This window comes from Hyaena hyaena, unplaced genomic scaffold (genome assembly GCF_003009895.1).
Source record: "Hyaena hyaena isolate Hyena2069 unplaced genomic scaffold, ASM300989v1 scaffold_730, whole genome shotgun sequence".
NCBI lineage: Eukaryota > Metazoa > Chordata > Mammalia > Carnivora > Hyaenidae > Hyaena > Hyaena hyaena.
The window spans coordinates 781,324-798,191 of NW_024081363.1; the positions used below are offsets into that span (position 1 = coordinate 781,324).

Consider the following 16,868-nt stretch of genomic DNA (forward strand, 5'->3'; position numbering starts at 1 on the left):
TTCCAAAAGAAAGCCTCTTTCTCCAAAACAACCAGAATTCAAAGAAATTCAAAGCTATTCATTTTGATGAATTGCAACCTGTCATCAATAACTATTTATTGAATGTCCACAGGGTGCCTAGGCATTTAAGTGGCAAGTGATTTATTTGCATTATTCAAAGGATTTCTAAGGGGAGTCAGAAGATTTGCAGACGTCTTTAAAGATGCAAAGTGGTGTGTGCTTCTCCCATTTAAACTGCCCCTACAAGGAATGAATTGAAAAGTCTGGGTTTCAGAGCTCTAGGGATTTCTAGCACTCAGAGCTGACTTTTGTAAGCGAAGACCCCATTGGGTGCCAGGCGATAGGCGGGCTGGTGGTCAGAACATGGCCCCACTAGGGGCTTCTGGACAAGTTAAGCCTTCCCTGGGCTGAAGCAGGGCTGACTGGCGCAACGGCTGCCCTGACCGGCCACCCCATGCCTCCCCCCTACCCCTCCACTCCCACCCCCACACGAGGCTCACACCCTCTCCCAGTCTCCCGGCCTCGACCGGTTCTCGCGAGATCCGGGTAACTGAGCGATCGGGGCCTTTTCAAATCGGGATCCGTTACCGCTTTCCCGGCCGCCGCCATTGTAGCGCTCGGAGCCCCTAAGCGCAGGCGGCCGAGGCGGAGGCGGAGGCATCGGCAGCGGGATGGCGGACGCCGACAAGCCCGAGGTGCTCGGGGCCGCTGGCGACGACAGTCCGCATCAGCAGCCCGTGGAGCAGCCGGGCGAGCCGCGGCGAGAACCGCATCCGCCGGAGCCGGAGAAGCAGCCGCCGCAGCACAGCAGCAGCTCCAATGGCGTTAAAATGTATTGTCTTTTCCTCCGGGGATCAGGGCGAGGTGGGGGGCGGGGAGTCGGCCTGGGAGGGGGGCGAAGCCTGCCTGGGCCTCGATGGGGGATACCCAGCCCCGGGCCGTGGGCGGCTGGAGGAGCAGGTGCACCAGGGCCGCTCCCAGGCCCCCCTTCCCTCCAGCCCCGGGCCGGGTGAACCGGGGTGCGAGCCGGGGGGCCGATGCCCCTCTCCTGTTTCCAGCCGGAGACAGCGGGTCACCCCTTCTTCCTACACTTCCAGCCGGAGAATCTTTGAGCAAAGCACGGCGGCCGCCACGGTCTGGAGGAAAATGGTCCCCCTTTTAAAGCCCAGTACTGTAGTTAGTGTTCATCACTAGGGAGTAACTAGGGATGACATCATCGGACATTTCCTCTGAACTACCGAGAACGTATTTAAAAGGAATAGTCCCCGATCTCCCGGCCTCATTCAGAGCTTTATAAGTTCAGTGTTTGCTGTTGCTTTCTGAAGTGTGTGTTAATTTCTGAACTGATATATATACCAAAGAGGAAGGTTAATGTGCTGTGAGCCAAAATCCATTGTGTTACCCTTGAATTGGTAAGAGGTTATTCAGAAAGGGAAATGAGCGTGATGCCTTGGTCTCCCACCTCCTCTGCAAATGTTTGTAAGCCTTGCAGGCTATTTTTTTTTTTAAGAACTCCTTGTGTGATGGCTTGTTCTTAATTTTGGTAAAATGGTAAAATAAGATTTTTTTTTAATTTGGAGAAAGTCTGACGCTTTTAAGATTGCCCCTGTCATCAGTGTCTGTAAAGAATTTAGTTGACTCGAATCCATAGTAATTTCCAGTTACAAGGAAATCTTATTCTCCCCATTGTTCTTGTTATATAGGGGGATATGAATCAGGCATTCTCTTGCATATGCCCACCTCTTTAAACTTGAAGTTGAAAGTATGTTAATAGTTTACTGAAAACATCCTTTTCCTCATTTCAGTTATGCCTCGGAGTAGAAAGTAGTGAACATCTGATCACACTAAAATAGAAAAGAGAAATGTTCTTTTCTTTTGTATAAGAACATTTGAAGCAGTATGGTAAGACCTGGACTAGTTTGTGTAGGAATTGATCGCAGATACGATAGCTCTCCCAGCTCAGTTATGACACTTTTACTCTCACTTGGGTTTGAATAGGATAGGTTGCATCTAGGCAGAATAGAGGTGCAGGTGTAAGAGATTCGACCTGGGTGGAATTTGTTCCTCCGTGCAGAGTGGTGCCACCTCACTAACAGCATCTGGAAAGTGAGCACTTTCTACCGTGCCTGCCAAGATTTGGGCTCTCAGGGATTTGGCCTCAATTTAGAATAAAGAGCATTGGAATGTTAAACTTAAAATATGTGTTTTTTATTTATATCTAAACGTGGGCTTGCCACCTTTTTCCCCTGAACAAAAAGTACAGCCTTGTGTGACAAAGAGAAGCCCTACTATACTTGGTTGTGATTAATATAATAGTGTCTGTACAGATAAAGCTGGCATGTAAACCTCCCAGATCTAAAAATCTCTAATCCCTCTTAAAGTCTCATTGTGGTTTAGCTGGACAAGAGAGGACAGAGGTAGGAAAAGAATCTCTTTTCACTTCAAATTGAGGAAGAGGAAAATATGAAGTGAAGAAATAAAGAAATATTAGTAGTAAATACAAATGAAGATTCTTTTCATATTGCTTATAATTCATCTCTCATACCTTCCCCTTTACCGAAGTTGAGTAAAGAAGCAAATTTGCTCTTGAGGGTTTCTTGTATTGTCAATTCCATAAGAACCATATAATGGTCCACCATAGGTCGGTCATTCATACTGAGTAACTAGGGACATTTACCTGCATCAAACTAACAACCTTTTTTTTTTGACCCTGTGAACCAACTAGAGTAGTTTGACAATCCAACACATAACCCTTGACTGCCATATGTTTTTAAGGGTAAGAATTCATAGAGGTTATACAAATTAACAAATATTGCCTTTAACATATGTATTGCTTGGAAGAGAAGAGAGTGCCGCTTAGCAAGATTGAAAAGACTACTGAGGTTAATCCATAATCCTTGAAGATAGAGACCACGATCTTACTCATCTTTGTATCCCCAGGGCCTTATATCTATAAAGGCCTAGTAAATACATGTTTAAGAAATGCAGAAGTGAACTTTTATGATTATGAAACTATACACCTAGGATTTCATAGGTTTAGTCTTTTCCTTTATGCCAAAATGGTATACTAGGTCTCCTTTTCTTAAGTGAACAGGAAGAAAAATAGCAGTATTGTTATAACTCTTCATTATTTTCTGTGTGATTAACATCTTGGAGTATATGGAAATTGAGGGTTACATTAGGGTATAAAATATTAAGCATCGAAGTAAGGTGAAATATTTGAAGTAGAGTAGTATTTTTTTTTATCATATTAGGAGTAAGAATGGAAGTGGGCTTAATTTTAGATTTCATACTATAGCATGTTTTTAAAATCACATATTAAAACTATGTATTCTTATTTGATGTTGAATATTGGTTTTTCAGAAATTTATGTTATAACTTGGGTAGGCGTAATTCATCTTAAGAGTAGAGAACATTTTTGTGACTTAAGATAGTCACAGTCTTTATTTCCAGTACCTTCAGGGGGGATGGTTAAGTGAATAGTTAGGGAATTATTACATGGAATTCTGGATATAGTGCCAATATTTGATATTATGTAGCATCATTTCCCTAAGAGTTTTCACCTGCATCTTAACTGTCCATTCCATTGTGTGTTTATGACATAAAAAGAGTTCAGGAATTAAGTAATTACAGCTTTGTTTCTCTAATCAGACCATACCTCTAGCCATTAAACTGGTCTGCCTTCCACAGATAATTTATGTGCTGTAGATAGCAGTGTAGCAATATCTCTAATATGCCACTTATTGGGGAAAACCTGAAGAAATCGCTCTCTCTGGTCATACTTGGAATAAATATTTTAGAGCGGTTATCCTACATATCATTGCTTTTCAGTGAAATTACCAGATTGTTGTAAGCAAATGCTTACAATATTCATAAAAGAATAGAAGAACATAGTATCAGAACTCTGTATTTGTCACAGTTGGTTTCATCTCGGAAGCAGATAGGTAGAAGACCTACTTAGCTAGAGACTGTATAGATGTCTGCTTACCTAAACAGAGACAGTTATTTTACAAACATTCACTGAATTCAGCCTACTATGTACATATGTTCTTTGGGGGATTAAAAAGAAGAGTTTGCTTTTGTATCTACTAAGAACCAGAGTAAAGACCTTTGTACCTTTTGGCTGCTTGCTGCCATTTTCAAAAGGGGCACACTGTTCAGACAGGTAGGTACTTGCTGGAGCTGGACAGTTGTGAAGAACTCTTCTAGGCTGTGCCATTTCTGATGAGAGAAGATGTTTGATTGTAAAGGTGTCCCTGTCAGGGTCTGAAAAGGTGGCAAAGCAAGTTTGGCCCTAATGTCTCTTCCTTGATTTTAACAGTTTTTCTGGCAGATAGCAGCACCATCTGTGCTCAGATGAGCATGGGTTTTTAATTGACTGTTCATTCATTCAAAAATTAATATTTATTGAGCAACATGTTATGCGCAGTCACCATGCTAAGTGCTGCTCATACCAGTGCAGATGGTTTGTTCTTACAGAGTATTCCATACGGTATTTATGGTTGTGTTGTTACCTGCTCAGAAAGGTAGTGTCTAAAAAGGTCAATATCTCATGGAAAAGATGACTACAGTAAGTGTATGTGGAACACTACTGTGTTTAGAGGCCCACAGTTGGTTGGCTTAGAAGATAAGTGAGTGTCTGGATTATGAAACCTGAGTGGTTGTTGGAAAAACTCAGGAAGCTTTAAAAATTTTGGATTTCCCAGAGATTTTTATTAGTATATGATTACATAAAAGTATTAATTAGTTTCAGAGTCACTAGAATAATTAGTGATTTAAAACCTATTGTTATTTCTTCTGTAAAAAAAGACTCCTTTTGAAAGGTAAATTGCATTTTTAAAATACATACCCAGATTTTCATCTATAGAATTTACTTTAAGTATATACATAGGTGTTATGGATGGTTGGTGGGTAGCATCATATAGTTGCATTGTGATTGCAGTCTTATAAATTAAATATTTTTCCAGTTAGGGTCTCATTAAAAAGTAGATTTATAAAATGTTGATACATGTTGCCTTTGAGTACTGCTGCTTACCTCCACTCCATCCCACCTTGTAGGTAATAACTACTAGTAAAAATTGTATGATTCTATGAAATACCCTATTTTAATTTATAGGTTAATGCATCGAAAATGTTGAGTATGAAAATACTAGGATACTTTACCAATTAATTATGTTGATCAAAATTGGGAAGAGAAATAATTATGACAGTCAAATGGGTGTGTAAAAAGCTATGTATTTTTGTTATGTTTTTAAGCAAACTTGATGAGAAGTTTGGTAATATGCCCAAATCCTTGCTTTGACACGGCATTGGTCATTTCAGAGCAGACAAGCTGACACTTCAGCTGCTTTGCTGAGGTCTAACTTGGTGGAGAGTTTTGGGAAGTGAAGTGATAAATATGCAATATTTATGTAATGTAGGGTTCCATTATTAGAAACGTGACTGAGATTTTCTTCTTGTTTTGTTTTTAATTCGTAGGGAAAATGATGAATCAGTCAAAGAGGATAAATCTGAATTAAAAGAAAAATCTTCAGGAAATAAGAAGGCCAATAGATTTCATCCTTATTCAAAAGATAAGAATTTGGGCACTGGAGAAAAGAAGGGTCCAAATCGAAACAGAGTTTTCATTAGCAACATCCCATATGACATGAAATGGCAAGCTATTAAAGATCTGATGAGAGAAAAAGGTAACTATCCTCGATAAACCCACTGTTGGCTAATCTTCATATAGAAGGGGGAAGACCTAAGCAAACTTTTTTATTCCTCTGAGCCACACAGACTCAAAAAATTGATTTTTGTTTATTTCTTGACACATGAATTAATCTTTTCCTCTTCTCTCACGTGACACAATTTCATTACAAAGTCATATGGATAAATGAAGTCCCCCCCCCGCCATTTTAGTGGTATAGTAGTGAGCCAGCATATGCATGCCACCAAGAATTTTGTTAAAGTGATTGCTTTGTCTAGTTGAAGTTTTTATAGATTTTTAAAGGACTATTGCATTAGTTAAGCAATACATTTAGCGTGTTAAAGTATGACTAATAAGGTCTGATTATTTTTTTCCAAAAGCTGTTTTGTTATTATCTTGGTGGAGTCTGGAATCTGGCTGTGGAGTTCATTTTGTTTGCATTGTCATGAATGCCATGATGCTGTCTCTGCAGTTCTATATTAAAATTGCGTTACTGCTGTTGCAGTTTTGTTTTTAGAATAACCTGAAAACCTTCATTTTATATATATGGTTGGTTTTGGGGAAAAATAATTTTAATATTTGATCTTGTAAAAGTTAGCTTTGTTATCTCTTGAAAAATTGAGTTTCAACCAGTCCTGCAAACTATGTACTTGGCTTTGAGGCTGATCTCTTCTAATAAATAAAAAAACCCTTGCATTGGTGTATCTGTTGTAAGGTGACAACTATTTGATTGGTTTTATTCATTGACTTTATTTAGAAAGTGTGTGGCTTGCTGTGAAGCATGACTTGTAAATTTAGTTTACTGATGGCAAACATGATTGAAGACATTCAGGTAGAAAGTCACCTTAAAACAGCTGTTGTGTGTAGGCGACCAAAGTTATTTGAAAAGTGTTAATGTTGATGTTTTTAATATGATAGGCTAAGGGACCATTTGTATGTATATGTGCATTTGTTCACCAACTATATCATGCTGGCCAAAATATGATCTGTAGTATGAATTAGGTTAATATGGTTGTTAGCTCTTTTAGAGAATGTGGATGATGTACATTTCAGAAAATTAGTTAAATTTACATAGTTATTGATAGGAGGTATGTTGGTCTGGTTTTGATTGTTGGTGAATAATAGGTGCTTTTCTGTAGAGTTGTGCACAGGTGTGCAGTAAAGCAAGATATTGGTGTTTAAATGTATTGTTTCTTGGTATCTTCCTTTTGTATGTCTTATGTAGTTGGTGAGGTTACATACGTGGAGCTCTTTAAGGATGCGGAAGGAAAATCAAGGGTAAGTGCTGTGGGCAATAATCTGCTTGAGGTTTAAAAGTTCCTCAGCAGTTTACTTTTTGTATAATATTTGTACCAGTTTTTGGAAACTTAAGTTTCATTTTGTTTTACTTTATTATGCAAGATTTGAGGCTTTATACTAGCAAGTCTGACACTTATCCAAACCAAACAAGTTGCCTGGAAGGGATGGGTTTGTAAATGTTCATAAAGGGCATTCACTTTTCTAATGCTTTAAGGTAATGCTTCTTCTTAGCCAACAGATTCTAACATAGGATTTTCTTTTGTTGTGTTTTGATGTCTTCAAGGATATTTTAAAAGTCACTGCATTGATAATATTCCCTAAGAGTTTTCTGAGAAGCCCATAGCTTAAAGGTGTTAGTTCAGAATGTATGTTTGCAACTTCTATTGAAGAACTTAATTTGGTAGCCTGCAAGACTACATAAGAGGCAGTGCTCTGACCAATTGGTATGAATGACACTGATGATTAAATTGACATAGAAGGAATTGGTTGATCATAGGTTTTGACTTTTAGCAACAAGAAAGCAATATACTGAAGAATCCAATGGAAAGCTTTCAACAGTGTTCACTTATACTGCAAAAACCAGTTGGGTGCATGAGAAAAACCTTGTCATCACATTCAAATGGCACTTTGAACAGTAATAATGACAAATGATTATTTTAAAAATGATTCTGTAGGTGTATTTCTTTAGCATAGGTGATTATTTTATATACTTAAACTGGATGCTGTTAAATTGTGTGCAGCCAGTTTTCTCTAACAGTAGTTAATTAAACATGAGATTATTTCCTTTTGACCCTAATAAAATTGAAAGATATACATTAAAACAATTTGTACATAATTCATCTTTTGAAAATATTCATAACAGTGTAAGAATTGTTACATTGAAACCTTCACTTATTTCCTTGAGTTACTTTTGATTGAATTTGTGCAAATCCCTTACTTAGTCTTAACTTAAAGAAGAGTCCTCTAAAAGTAAAGATGTGCTCCAACCTTGTTAAATGCTAGATTCTACTGCCTTAAATAGATAGAAGATTTGTGGTCACTTGCTATTATGTTCTGGAAGTGTAAAAGATAAAAACGGATTGTATTATACAGAGTTTACCATTAACTTCGTCTACTGATCTAAAACTTTTTTTCTTTTGCATATATTGACAAATCTACCTGGATATAGGGTTGTGGGTAAGAATTTTTTTTTAAGTATCTTCAGTCAAATTTAAACTTCTGATTGAGAAAAAGAAAATTTAGTATATAAACATTTTTTATAACTTTTTCCCCATTAAGTGTCGTTGAATTCAAAGATGAGGAATTTGTAAAGAAAGCACTAGAAACTATGAACAAATATGATCTTAGTGGAAGACCCCTGAATATTAAAGAGGTAAGATTTCTTATATTTGGAATAATTTAAACTTTTGAACGTAAAGACATGTTTTCTTTGGGTTTTCATCTTTGGAGATGTATTTCTCTGACTATAACTTTTTATTTTTGAAGCCTAAATGCTTGTTAAAGCGTTATATAATTCATGATAGTTTTGCTTGTGCATGGTTTCCTATTTGCTTTAAAGCAGTTTTCCTATATATTTGATTTGTTCCAAGTTGTTAAAAGCAGAGGTGTATGATTTTTTAAAAAATTCAGATTTTTAACGTTGGCAAAGTTTATTATGTCAACTTTATTTGGGGTAGACATTTTCAGTTTTTAAATTGTGTTGTTTAATTTGAGAAATAGATATTCTTGTAGTTGATAGTAAAGGTTTCTTAGTAATGCAGATACCTTATGGATTTGAATAAAATTGATACTCACTTTTAATTAAAATCACCCTGAAACTATGTCAGATTAAAATATAAGAAAACTTATGAATCTATTAGTGAAATTTGTAACTGGAACTTGGAAAACCCGAAAGTGGAGATGTTCCCTTTGTATGGCATGGTAGTAGTATAAATACATTGACAAAAGAATAATCAGAAGATATTTAAAAGAACTAGTGAAATTGACCTTGGTAATGATTAGCTTGAATAGCAGTCATTTTCATGTCTTCCTTTAGTTCATCTTGTTCAGCTAATCTGAGTAGATTGATCACAGACCAGTTATGTATATATTCTTGCTAAAGTCTGTGTTGCAAATGATTGAGATGTACTTTAGGACTCTGAAGGGTCTCTGCCCGCAAGGTTGCAAGTCTTTGGTAGTAGAGCATTACTGTCAGTCAAAGTTTAATTTGGTATAGTAATGATCTGAGTCCCAACTCACTTTCTAGCTCTGTTGCTAGAAAGTTTCTAGGCAGGTTGCTTATTCTCTAAACCTTAGTAATTGTAATAGTACTACTGATAGTACTTACCTAATAGGGTTTTTATGAGGATTAATTGAGATAACATGGTAGAGAATTCAAGCTCCCACATCAGATAATCTGGGTGACACAGGGCAGATTTCTTACCTTTAATTACTTAGCAAACTACCTAACTTTAATTACTCAACAAATTACTTAACTTTAATTACGCTCTGTTTTTTTGTTTATTTATCACTAAAGTGAGAATAATATTAGAAGCTATCTGATAGTTTTTTAAGATCTCAGTTAATATATGTAAAATACTTAATAAATGTTAACTACTAACTATAATTGTGATGTTATTATATAAAGCACTTACACAGTGCTCAAAATATTATATAACTACATACTAAACAGTAGCTGTAATAATAGTTGCTTGTTGTTATTCCAGTCAAAGGTGGGAATGTTCCTGGTTGTTGGTCTCTTGATTCTGAGTATGAGGTTATACATATAATAGCTTAAAATTAAAGGCCATGCTACCAACAAATACAAGTATTCCACATCCCTTTTTTGGAGTCAGCTTCTGAATTCCTCTAATTCTATTTGAGCCTGGGGGGTTTGTCTGTCTGCCTGCCCCTCCTTCCTTCCTTCCTGCCTTCCTTCCTGCTTCCCTTCTCCTTTCCCTTCTCCCTCCCTCGCTCTTTGCCTCCTTCCTCCTTTCCATCCTTCCTTCCTTTCTTTCTTTTGCTTTTCACTGGGAACTAGAGAAAGTTTAAACTGTTGTAGTCTGTGCCAGCTATTTATGTGGTGCTTTTTACGCTAAAGACCAAGCCCGTGTTGTTTATGTTCTTTGTAAGTTTTAGCACTTGTGTATCCTCAGTAATATTTTAGAAACCCTAGAATAGAGTTATGTGATCCAAACTGATGTAGGATACTTCCATTTTTAACTTTTGGGAGGGGAGAAATAACCGAGTTTGGCCTAGCTAAATGTTGAAGTATTCTTTATTCAGTTAACTTTATGGATTAATATTACTAAAGGTCCTTTTCCTTGGAGTATCTGATTTACAAATGGGTAGCTGGCCTCAGTGCTAAACCTACTGGTAAGAGTCTTAAGAAAAAATATATTTCCAATATTCCTTACCAGATAACAGAATTGCATTTTTTCATTATATTAAATGGGATTAGGAGCAGTTGTAAACTTCTAGGTCCTCTAATAGCAATAGCAGGTAGTGACTGGCAGACTGTCATCCAAGAGGAAAAGAAGAATAAAAACCATGTTATATAGTGGCTACTTTGTTTTAGATAAATTGTATGTTATATATGTTTTATACATTTTTATGTATTTGTGTGTATATATTTATATATGTTAAAATATAAAAAGACAAATCAAAATATAGCGATATGATTAATATTAAGATGTTAAGGACAAACAACCTATCTCAGTAGTTTATGAAACACCTTTCCTACCCCTCCTTCTCTCCCCGTAGCTAACTACTATCATAAATTTTGCATTTGTGCCAAGGTTTTGAAGCTTTAGTTAGACCTGAAACATTTATTATTTACTAGGTTAAAAATTTTGCCGCATTTTTAAAAACACTTATTTCTTTATTTCTGTATTTCCCTTAATTTCTTCATGGTGAAGAAATACTTTGGAAGCTGGTATACGTTTATTCTTGTATTTACTTTTTCACCTTCTATTCTCCCAGCCTTCCTAGAGAATTTATTAAGGTCTCTTTTTATTAATATTCCCAGACCGAGAGCAGGAGTATAGAGTTGATGGTTACATTTATCATTGTCATTTGGTATCACAGATGATAGTCTATCGGTGTGTTTAGGTGTTTTTTGTTTGTTTATTTTTTTGCATTCCACCTAGTGAGATGAATGAGAAGTACAATTAAACTTGCTGTTTTGGTTTTGTTTAAAGGTAGAATATTTCTCTTATACAGTTAATAAACTTAATAAAAAGCAACTTTTATTATCGTTGTTCACTTGGACACTTAGCCTTTCTTTATCCCCCCACCTTCATCTCGGATCATAATCCATTGTCAGATCATCATCATTGTTGAGGAAGGAAAAAGGTCGGAAAATGAGTAATTGTATTTTGTTTAGGAATGAAACTTAAACATTATAATAGTTCTCCTTTACCCCAATATTCCTGGGTTTTATAACAGTCTGTTCCACTGTTAAAAAGCTTTAATTAGTGTGATTTGGCATTGCCTTGGGCATCCAGTGGTGAGAATTCACCATTACTGCATTTTAGCAAGAAAAGAGTCACAGTAAGTACAGTATTTTGTTCCTCTTTGAGTTATATATTTTTATGCGTATGCGTCATGTATTTGTACCCTAGTATAAGGGCAAAATTAAACTAATTTCAAGTTCTTAAGTGACTTTAGTGATTGGAAAACAGGTATTTAATTGACACCTCTGGAGACTGAAATCTTTTGTCTGTCCACAGGTTTTTATGGGACTGAATACTCTGGATAAGAAAAAAAGCTCACTCTTCAAGAGGGCCAATAATTTGAGCCAGTTGGGATAGCTACTGTAGAATTTGAAGTTGTTATTTTAATGATACAGATTTACCGATGTATCTAGTGGTATTTAACATTCAATGTGTGTTATAGGACCCTGATGGAGAAAATGCTCGTAGGGCATTGCAACGAACAGGAGGATCATTTCCAGGAGGACATGTACCCGATATGGGATCGGGGTTGATGAATTTACCACCTTCCATTCTCAATAATCCAAACATTCCTCCTGAGGTTATCAGTAATTTGCAGGCTGGTAGACTTGGTTCCACAATTTTTGTTGCTAATGTAAGTTTAAGCTTTAGTCTAAAATTTTGTCATTCAGATATTTAGTTCTAATCATGAGATTATTAAATTAGATGAACGGGTTGTAGGTTTAGAGGACATTTTGCTTATTTTTAACAAAAGTAAGCAAAATAGTAATTACTGGAAACTCAAACCCGGTTTAAAAAAAATATATATAAAAATATAAGGTTAAACTGTAAATATGAGTAGTATTCTTAAAAAGGAACTGTGGAATGTACAAATATCTTTGCAGTTCTTGAAAATGTTTACTTTCATTGTATGGGATTTTTGTTCATAGTGGTAAATGGATTTCTTTCTTTAGCTTTGATATTTGATATTTGTGAATGTGCACATTGTAGTTGGTTTGTCATTTGTTCTAAGGTTTTGAAAGTCAGTGATAGCAACAGTACTTTCCAAAATATGACTTTCTCTCAGTAAAAATAGATAAGCAAGTTTCAAATGTACAAAATAGGATTGAGCGGATAAGAGGCTGTTTTGGAAATTAAAAAAAAATAAGGATAAGTAAGAACATTGGATGTAGGTTAATTAATTTTAAACAACTTAAGATGTTTTTATTTGAATACTATTGATGTACCATCTAACAAGAAGTATAGTTCTTTATAGTTTTGAGTTGAGAAAAGATTTGTTTGTATTATTTATAAATGGGGAGAGGGGTTTATTAGGTATGTAACTGTATATAATTTTATGTTAAGCTTGACTTCAAAGTTGGTTGGAAGAAGCTAAAGGAGGTGTTCAGCATAGCTGGAACTGTAAAGCGGGCAGATATTAAAGAAGACAAAGATGGCAAGAGCAGAGGAATGGGCACAGTCACTTTTGAACAAGCAATTGAAGCAGTGCAAGCAATTTGTATCCTGATTTACACTTTAGCGATATTTAATATGGTTGAAGAAGCTGGATAATACCATTTTGTGGGGGTCGTGGAATTTAAAGTTGCCTGGCTTAGAAATGTGTATTAGGCTTTAGTCTCCAGCACATAAAACCTTTATTATGTCCAAGTACTAAAGTCACTCTTAAAACTTGAATTAGCCATATTACGTAAGCCTGGTACTTACTCTTTTCTGCTTTCTCTTCCTGCCACAACTAACTGTATGTATATCTGCCGTTAACAGTTAATGTAATCCATTGTACATTAATGCAGTTGCTTTAAATGAAGCCTTGTTACTTTTTCCCCCAGTGGTTGCCTTAAACGATTATATTTTATTTATAAAGTAAAACTATAAGGCAAAGAATTCAAGATTTTTCTTTGAGTATATGGAAGAGATTAAAACAAGTAAAATAGTAAAGATGTTGATTAAAGTAATAGAGGTAGTCTGACTCTAGGATTATTAAAATGTGTGTTCAAGTATAATCTTAATAGTCCTCTTAACTGGTTTTCCTTGACCGAACCAACAGCTATGTTCAATGGGCAGTTTTTGTTTGATAGACCTATGCATGTGAAAATGGTGAGTTCCTGCATATCACTTCAACCGTCCCACCTCTTCAAATCTTATATCTGCTCTCCTCTACATTACAGATCTGTTTGATTATGAATTAACCACACAATAAACTTTTTTTGCAATTAGGATGACAAGTCTGTCCCTCATGAAGACTACCGTTCACATGACAGTAAAACACCACAGTTACCGCGTAAGTGAAAGCTATTATTAGAAACAGTGCAGACTATATATTTTTTTCTGTTTTATTGTGTGCTAAGCAAAACTCTTTATTTTTGTACCTATATCCCAAGTTGCCCACAGTTTAGGGTTAGCTTGGTGTTATGGAGATAGTTTGTCATGATTGCCGAGGAAGACTGAGAAGATAAATATGTACCATGTTTTTTCTTTTTGGTAGATTTTCCTGATTATAAAAGCAATACATACTAAAAAAATTGGTAAATTGATATAGCGAAGGGAAAAAGAAGTCCTTTTAATTTTACCACATATAACCTCCATTGTAACATTTTTGTGTATTTTTTCTGGTCTTTATTTATATGTATATATTTTTTTTACATAGTTGAGTACTACTACATAAGTAATTTTGTATTTGTTTGTTTAACATTAATCAGCAGTATTCCATGTTGGAAAATTCTTTCCAAATATTTTTATTGGGTGTATAATAGCCCATTGTATGGATACTTCATAAGTATTTTACTGTAATGTTAGGTATACTTAATTTGTTTTAATTTTTTTTAATTGCCAGCAGGATAATTCATGTCTTATACAAATATTTGGTATGTTTTTGGTTCTTTCTTTCAAGTATATTTACAAGTTTTCAGGTGTGCATATTGATCAGTATTATCGAATTGTTTTCCAAATGATTATAAAACAGTGTAATGTATTTAATATCTTTGTCTCAATGTTCCATCTGCAAAATGAAGATGAGGATATTGCCTGTATCATGGAGTTGACATGAGTGTTGCAGGAGTTAATATATGTAAAGCACTTATAACGGTTCTGGAATAATGTAAGCACTCAAAAATACTAGCTGTTCCTACTATTTTACTCTACCTCCTCTGATTTTTACTAAGCTTTTTTAATCATAAAATATTTTATATATACAGACAAAAATATAATTACTCCTGTAGCTATCACAGCCCATATTTGTTATAATGATTTTTCTTTAAAATAAAATTTTACAGATAAGGTTGAAACTCCCCCTCTCTCCTGACCACCAGATACCATACCAAGAGGAAACAACTTATGAATATAGTGTTTACTGTTTAGGTTTAGTCATTTGGCTACACAGTTATACAAGCATAAACATTATATGAAATGGTTTTGCTGGATTTAAAATTTGGGGTGAGTGACATCATATTGTATATATTATTCTGCAACTTGCTGTTTTTGGTTTAATATTGTTTTTATATTGTTTTAAATATCAGTATTTCTATTGATAGATGTAGCTCTAATTCTTTCATTAAAAAAATCTTTTTTTGAGTGAGAGTGGAGGAGGGGCAGAGAAAGAGGGACAGAATCTTAAGCAGTCTCTAGGCTCAGCACTGAGCCCCCCACGCAGGGGTCTCAGGCTCACGACCTTGAGATTGTGACCTGAGCTGAAATCAAGAGTTGGATGCTTAACCACCTTGAGCCCTCCAGGCACCCCAGTAATTTCTGTTTTTCTAAGATTTTTACCATTTTTGTTCATTTTCAGATTTATTGGCATAAACTAGTCTCTTAAGTTTCTGTTACATCTATAGTTTTTTCTTCTGATAAATTCTGAAGGTTTGTAATTTCTCTTTTTCTTGGTCAGTTTTGCTTCGAGATTTTCAGTTTTATTTGTGCTTTTAATTTCATTCTTTATATCTTAATTTATGCTCCTTAATACTTTCTTCTCTCTATGTTTAGGGGTTTGGTCTCTTATTTTTGTCCAAATTCCTTAAGTTGAAGGTTTACTTCACTAATTTTACATCCTCTCTTTCCTAATAAAAGTAGTTAAAACTGTATATTTAACTGTTGTACACAGGTTTTGCTATGGAGTATTTTTGTTGTGATTTAGTTTTTATTAAATTATTACTATGACTTCTTAAGCCATGCATTTTTGAATTTCTAAACATATGGGGCATTTTCTTATTGTTAACTTATTGTGGCCAGAGAAGATATGATTGTGATTTTTTTAATAATTTGGACTTTGCATTATGGTCTAAGGCACTTTGTTATACATATTCTAGGTGTGCTTGGTGAGTGCAGTGTTCTATATATGTCCATTAAATCAGGCTTGTTAATCCATTTACATTGTCTTACATCACTACTAATCATCATGTCGGCTTGGGCTGTCAGTTACTGAGAGATGTATGTGGTATAATTTCCCACTAGAATGTTGGATTTTTCTTTTCTTTCTTTTTTTTTTTTTGTTTTTACTTTAAATATTTTGACACTAAGTAGGTACATCTAAGTTTAGAACTGATACATTTTCCAAATGAATCAAAATTTTATCACTATAAAATGATTTTATCTTTAGTTACTAAGTCTTGTCTAATACTGATACAGTTAATAACAGCTTTGTTCACATTTATTTATTTATTTGGGTTAATCCCCATTATTTTATGTTCTAGTTTTGTGCTTTTTACAGATATTTTCTCCTATCTTGCTTTCTCATTTAGTGGTTAGCCAGGATTTTTAATATATCTGTAAAGTCTGATGTTAATATAATTATTCTTTTACTCAGTAATATAGTGACCTTTGAATGCTTTAATTCTAATCACTTTTTCTAGTGAATTATATGCTGTTATTGCTCATTGTCTTAGTTCTGTATTGGTTTTTTCATGCCCACAAATTAGGCATTACTGCTACTTACCATTTTTTTGTCTTACCTTTCTCTACTCTCACAGATCCTGGTGCTAATTTTTTCTCGAAGCATATATTTTTAAACTCTTTCATTGAGGAGCTGTTGTTAGTAAATTGTCTCAATTTTGGATAGTCTGTTAATGTCTTAAGAGGTAGCTTTACTGGTTATACAGTTTAAGATTGATAGTTGTTTTCTATCAGCGCTTTGAAAATATCCTACAGCCTTCTGGGTTCCATTGTTGCTATTTCGGCTACCAGTTAAAATGGCCTTTCATTATAGGTTAGCTGTGTTCTTCATGTAGCTGATTTTAAGGTGTTTGTCTTTGGTATGCAGTTTTCTGAATTACTTTTTATTGGGCTTACACAATCTAAGAATTCTTTTTTTTTTTTCTTAAGCAAATTCTGGAAAATTCTCAGTTGATGTGTCTTTGACTATTGCCCTTTCTTTCTTTATAGGGCAGCCTTTTCTTGTCTCAGCCAAGTTTACCTTATCACTTAGGGTGTCATCTTTCAAGATTGTCCTGGCTTCCTGC

General features: G+C 35.2%; 1 protein-coding gene across 4 annotated transcripts in view; it reads left to right on the top strand.

Annotated features, from left to right (window-relative positions):
* Nucleotides 1-556: 556 nt before the first annotated feature.
* The window catches only part of MYEF2 (myelin expression factor 2), a 29,998-nt gene continuing 13,686 nt past the window's right edge, over nt 557-16,868 (top strand). For all 4 annotated transcript variants that reach the window (XM_039218041.1, XM_039218043.1, XM_039218044.1 and 1 more), the window contains exons 1-9: nt 557-832; nt 5,479-5,687; nt 6,915-6,967; nt 8,157-8,164; nt 8,267-8,360; nt 11,864-12,055; nt 12,766-12,919; nt 13,466-13,515; nt 13,636-13,699. In XM_039218041.1, the coding sequence (XP_039073972.1) occupies nt 672-832; nt 5,479-5,687; nt 6,915-6,967; nt 8,157-8,164; nt 8,267-8,360; nt 11,864-12,055; nt 12,766-12,919; nt 13,466-13,515; nt 13,636-13,699 (985 nt within the window). In that variant the 5' untranslated portion in view covers nt 557-671. The remainder of the gene's footprint in view (nt 833-5,478; nt 5,688-6,914; nt 6,968-8,156; nt 8,165-8,266; nt 8,361-11,863; nt 12,056-12,765; nt 12,920-13,465; nt 13,516-13,635; nt 13,700-16,868) is intronic.